Here is a 6,021-nt window from a genome sequence, read left to right on the forward strand (position 1 = left end):
TGAGGTGTCCAGGTGGAGGAACACCCAGGAGCAGACCTGAGCACTGATGGGCGCGAGGCAGGAACAAGGGCTTCCTGGCGCCGCAGGCCTCGGTCTCGGGCGGGAGGCAGGCAGTGGGTGAGGTGGGTGCTCACAAGGACTTCAGGAAGGCCCTGTACTTGGCCAGGAAAGGGACGGACAGAGTGTTTAGCTCTTGCCGCAGCTCCTCCAGGGCCCGGTCCTGCTCTTGCTCCTCTCCCGTCATCTGCTGCTTATAGTAGTTGATGTAGAAGTTCACCCAGTCGTTCACCATAGTCACCATGGCCTCCTCAGAGACAGGAGGGTCACTGAAGACCTGGGGGTGGGGTGGGGGTGGGGTGGGGGTGGAGAGAACGGTCAGCGATGTGAGTCAGGAGCAGCCCTCAAACCCTGACATCCTCTTTTCTGGGATTTGCATTCCCTGTCTCTGGTGGTTTCCACCGTCTCCGCGGCTACTCTCCCAGCTCCAAATTATTCTCCTGCCCTGCCCTCCCCCACCCCTCAGCACCCCAGGCCTGTCCTTTGACACAATACTGGGGCGTACCTGCTGATTCAGGAGAGCATTAAATTCCTTCATGCCTGTGGAAATGAGATCTTTATTAGCCGGAAGGAGCGCCATCTGCCTGTTTAGAGAAAGACATTGTAAGTATCCCTTTCCCTCACCCCTGGGTACTTCCCCCAGGCCCCTCGCTTCTCCCAAAGGTTCCTGATGCCCTGCAGGGTCGCCTCCGCTCCTGTACCTTTCAAATCCTGCCCTGCTCTGAAGTCCCGTTCCTCCCGGGTTGGCTCACTGAGGTCCAGCCGTGCTCTTATGTGTCAGCCACACTTTCAGGCTGCGTGTGTCGCTCTGCGCCAAGCTAGGGGCAGGCAAGGAGTCCCGTGTCAGCCTAAGAGGGAAACGCCCCGCATCCAGACCCTGAGGGAGGGTGATAGGTCAGCCCGGGGAGGGGAAGGAGGGCGAGGCTCCCCTGAAGTTAGAAAGATAGCAAGGCCGCAGAAACAGATAAGGGAGACCCAGAGAACCACGCCAGGGCCAGGGCCAGGCCAGCCGCCCACATCCCAGCATCCAGGCTCCGAATGCCAACAACACTAACATCAACTGACCATCACCCTGTTACAGGGCAGGCCTTTCACATCATCGCGGCACCGTGATGGCAGCTTTCTCCTGATTCATAGATGATACATGAACAGCAGCTCACGTTATGTTTCTCCCTGATGCCAGGCACTGTTCCAGCATCTGCTAAAGGTTTGCCCTTATGTAGGCAGGTGTCAGTCGTGTCACAGTGGGCAGGTGAGCCATATGGAGGATGTGGGGACCGGACTCCACCGGGCTGTGCTCTGTAGGAATGGAGACACAGTTGTCTTGTTGTCTAACATGTCGCTAGGCACTCAGAGTAGAAGTACTCTTCTCGTCTATTTAAATATTTTCCTCATGTTTTCCATTTTTACTGGCCGTTTTCAAATTTCCAGCTGCCACATACTACTTGAGATTAAGTGAAACATTACCCAAATGTACCCTGGAAAAGGTGATTATTTTTGCTCCCTCCCTCTACAAAGTAACCAGCATTAAAGACACAGGTATTTCCTGTGACGTCTTGCTGCATTCAAAACCCAGCGTTCATACTTCCTAGGTACCTACACTCTCAGAGACATTTGTCGATTTTCTTTCTTGCTTACAGCATTTTCTTTTAACATTCAGCAAAATTGACCTCTTTTTGGTGTGCAATTTATGAATTTTAATAGATAGATTTATGTCACTACTACCACAGTCAGGACATAGAACATTTCCTTCACCCCCAAAACTCCCTCATGCTACCCCTTTGTAGTCGCCTCCAGGCCCATCCCTAAAGCCTGCCAAGCACTGATCGGTGCTCCACCACGGCAGTTCTGTGTTTGTGAGGTCACCCCATGATGGAATTGCATGGTCTGTAACCTGTAAGCCTGGCTTCTTCCTCTCAGAATAATGCCTTCCAGATTCATCCAAGTCGTTGCAAGTAGCAGTAAGTTGTTCCTTTCCGCTGCGGAGGGTGTCGCCTGGACACTGCAGTTCCTGTTCACCTGCTGACAGCTGGACAGTGTGCAGCTGGGGCGAGCACGAGTGCGGCTGCTGTGAATATTTGCGTCAGATTTTTGTGCCAATGCGTTTTCATTTATCGAGGGTGCAAACTATTGTTGCCACTAGGAGGAATAGTTGCAAAACAACCTGACAAAGCTTTTTAGAGGAATAATTTGACAACACTTGTTCCAATTAAAATATGCATGCCTTTCAACCCCATGATTCTGCTTTGGCCTCTATTTTAAAGAAATGTTCGTATTCAATGCACAAAAAAGGCCTGTACAAGGAACTTACCAGACAAGGAATTCGCCATCTGTGATCATGAAAAGACAGAATCAACCTGAAGTTCCTTTACTATGGGGAATCTAAAGAAATTATGGCACATTCATACTAAGGCATGACATACAGCTATTAAATGAGGTAGATAAGTATGTGCTGATATGGAAAGATCTCTAAGGCAATGTTAAGTGAACTATAAATAGAGCAGGCTGTCCCAGGCTCCAAGTATGGGAGTGGGAGTGGGATTACATGTAAAACTAACTCACTCTCTCTCTCTCTTCCTCCCTCCCTCATTCCCTCCTTCTTTCTCTCTCCCTCTCTCCCCTTCTCTCTCTCTGTCCCCCACCCCGTGTGTGTGTGTGTGTGTGTGTGTGTGTGTGTAGAATGATAAACAATATCTACTTCTGGGGCTTGATGGGCATTTGTTGGGAAATGTAAAGAGGGATTAATGTCAGGGCGAATTTGACCTTATCCCTCTTCCCTCTATATTGCTGTTTGAATTATTTTACAGCATGAATGTATCCTATTGTTTTTTGTAATTTTTAAAAAGAAAAAATAGTGTAGTTCTAAAATCATTAGCCTCAGATTTAAATCATGCCTCTGTGCCTACAAGAGTAGCAGCTGCTCCCTAAATCTTAGTTGAATGAGTAAATGAATGCTTTGCCATTTTCAGTTCTGTAACTTTGAAGTCACTTCATATATGTAAGCCTCCGTTTTGTCTGTAAAGGAGGAATAAAATAATAACTGCCTTACAAAGGCTATTGGGGAAATAAATACTATTCCAATAGTATCGGGCACCTACCTTTGTGCCAGGCACTGGTGCCAGGCCCTGGGAATACACCACTGCCAAACACAGTGCCCTTCCCCCTCTCAATGCCAGGCACACACTCCTGTCCCCTGGAGCTTATGTCCTGGTGGGGGAGTGAGAGGGTGAGAGGCCAAGTCTGAGAGGTGGGCAGGGCCCACCCACAGAGCCTCGTGGGCCACGACTAAAAGCTTGTGTTTTATTTCCAAGTGAGAAGAAAAGCCGTTGAAAATAACGGCTCCGGCGGGAAGGGGAAGCGGCGGGGGAGGACCAGATTATTCCCATTTCACAGATGAAGAAACTGAAGGACAGAAAGAAATTTGCCCGAGATCTCACCGGTATTAAGTGACCCCGGGATTCAAACTGAGGCCCTCTGATGGGATTCATTCACAGGGGTGGGCCTCAGAGTTCCGTACACTCACAGGAGCTAAGTTTTAAAACATTACAGGTTTGTAACCCTTCAATTGTTCACTCCAAGGAGCAACCCAAATTTTACAAAAGGAAAAACGAAGTCCCCGGGTCTCTCTGGGGCTCTGTGTAGTTCTGAGAGAAGATGAGGGGGCGGCAGGCTTGCCAGGATGAGGTCCCAGGCGGAGGTGATAGTTTGGGAGAATCAGAAGTTTTAAGCAGGGAGTCCAAGTGGGAGCGGGTGGGTGTCCAAAAAGGCCAGCGTGGGGGCGGAACAAACTCTCCTGCACCCTCAAGGTTCTCCTGGCTGGTCTAATCACCAAATAGACATGAAACAGGTTAGCAAGAGGAAATAACCAAATTTAATACATATATAGGAGTGGAAACCCCACATACATGAGAGGTTCAGAGACCCCCACATGCATTAGAAGTTCAGACATAGGAAGAGGGATCTGGGCATATAAGACATTCTGAGCGAGGGATGAGGGCAGGTGCCTTGGGGCTTCATACGTCATTGCAGGATGATAAGAAGAGCAGATGTTTATTGAGTAACAGTTTTCCCTGCCATATAGTTAGGTCAAAAAGGTTATTGCTAATCATCTCTTATTATGGACAAGGCCCCCAATTCAAGATCTAGGTAGTTAAAGGAGGGGCAGAAGGTTCTCTTGAGCTTGAAGCTAAAATTGCCTTTAGCTCAAAACAATCCACATACCACAGCAGCACACCTTTGGGTGACTCCTTTTGAACCCCGACACCAGGCTAAGGAACCAGGGTACTTTTCTGATAACAAGAGGGTGCTTTTGGCACATTTCTATGTTGGAGTCAGTACATTGCACTGAATGGGGAGGAGGAAGAAGGAAGGGAGAAGGGGAAAGAGGGAAAAAGGTGAGTTGGGAGAGAAACACTGTCTTTAGACTCTCCCCCAATAAACACACAAGAACTTTTTGCCTATTTCTCTTGTTTTCTGACACTATTCTGCAATCCTTTGATTTTCTCATTTCTCAGATGTCCCCGGGGTCCTTCCAGAAACAATACTCTCCCCGCCTTGGGAAGCTGAAGGGCAGAGAATTTCTAGTGGAGGGCCAGAGCAGCGCAGAAGAAAAACAACAAACAAAAAGGGAAGTTTAACAGGCCTCCTCGGGACCATCTGGTCCAGCTTCTCACCATGCATGCATTCATTTATAAGTATCTTTTAAGCACCTACTATGTGCTAGTTACTGGGGATCAAACAGGAGTGAAATGTAGCCCCCTGGCCTCACAGCAAAGAAGGCACCTGAGGCCCAGAGGCACTGAGATGCCCAGAGTCACACAGTGAAAAACTCGTGGCTGCCCTGGCTGGTGCGGCTCAGTTGGTTGGGCATCATCCCTCGCACCAAAAGGTTGCTGGTTCTATTACCAGTCAGGGCACACGCCCTGGTTGTGGGCTCGATCAGTTAGGGGGCGTGCAGGAGGCATGTTCCGCTCCCACATGGATGTTTCTCTTTCTCCCTCGCCCTCCTCTCTCTCAATAAAAAGGTATTTTTAAATAATAAAAACTAAAAATTCTGCCCGGCCGGTGTGGCTCAGTGGTTGGGCATGGACCCATGAACCAGGAGGTCAGGTTGGTTCAGGTCAGGGCCCGTGCCCGGGCTGCGGGCTCGATCCCCAGTAGGGGGCGTGCAGGAGGCGGCCCATGGATGGTTCTCATCATTGATGTTTCTCTCTCTCCCTCTCCCTTCATCTCTCTGAAAATCAATAAAGACATTTTTATTTTAGAAAATATTCTGTGGCCCTCGCTGGTTTGGCTCAGTGGATGGAGCCTCTGCCTGCGGACTGAAGGGTCCCAGGTTCAATTCCCGCCAAGGGCACGTGCCCAGGTTGCGGGGGTCATCCCCAGTGGGGGGACTTGCAGGAGGCAGCCAATCAATGATTCTCTCTCATCATTGATGTTTCTCTCTCTCCCTCTCCCTTCCTCTCTGAAATCAATGAAAATATATTTAAAATTTTAAAAAAAAAATTCGTGGCCACAGCAGGTCTGGAACGCGGCGGTCCCGGTCGCTCTCTCTCCCCCCGGTAACTGGAAGTAGCGGGTCTCATGGATGCGGGTCCCAGGTGGCAAGGTATGAGGCAGGATGTGGAACCTCTCCGAGGGGTTCCCAAAAGATCTGTATGGCCGCAGGCATCAGCACGCTGCCGGCGTTGGGGGCCATCATTCCACCCTGAGGAAAAAAACAGCGAAGAAATCTGTCCATAATTGCGGGCTTCAAATACAAAAAGGACAACTCATCCCAGGGTTCGACTTATAGAGTAAAAAGCAACCAAAACATCACCTTATCAAAAGGGGCCCGAATACACTTATCAGTATACGAGTTCAGCCTTTCTTTTAGCGGGTTGGAACTCAGACCTCCTTCTCTAACTCCAAAAATATTTAAAACTAGTCCCTTTGGCCTCGAAAGATGGAGAGTGAAGCAGAACC

At 49.4% G+C, this 6,021-nt stretch overlaps 1 protein-coding gene across 1 annotated transcript; it reads right to left on the reverse strand.

The window, feature by feature from the left end:
- On the reverse strand, nucleotides 1-868 carry AHSP (alpha hemoglobin stabilizing protein). The gene is made up of 3 exons (XM_014447177.2): nucleotides 759-868; nucleotides 563-641; nucleotides 1-334 (listed from the first exon to the last, which is right to left on the reverse strand). Exons 2-3 carry the CDS (start codon nucleotides 635-637, stop codon nucleotides 131-133), a joined length of 279 nt encoding a protein of 92 aa, XP_014302663.1. The 5' UTR covers nucleotides 638-641; nucleotides 759-868; the 3' UTR covers nucleotides 1-130.
- Nucleotides 869-6,021: the final 5,153 nt, after the last annotated feature.

This window comes from Myotis lucifugus, unplaced genomic scaffold (assembly GCF_000147115.1).
Source record: "Myotis lucifugus unplaced genomic scaffold, Myoluc2.0 scaffold_624, whole genome shotgun sequence".
In the NCBI taxonomy this organism is placed as follows: Eukaryota; Metazoa; Chordata; class Mammalia; order Chiroptera; family Vespertilionidae; genus Myotis; species Myotis lucifugus.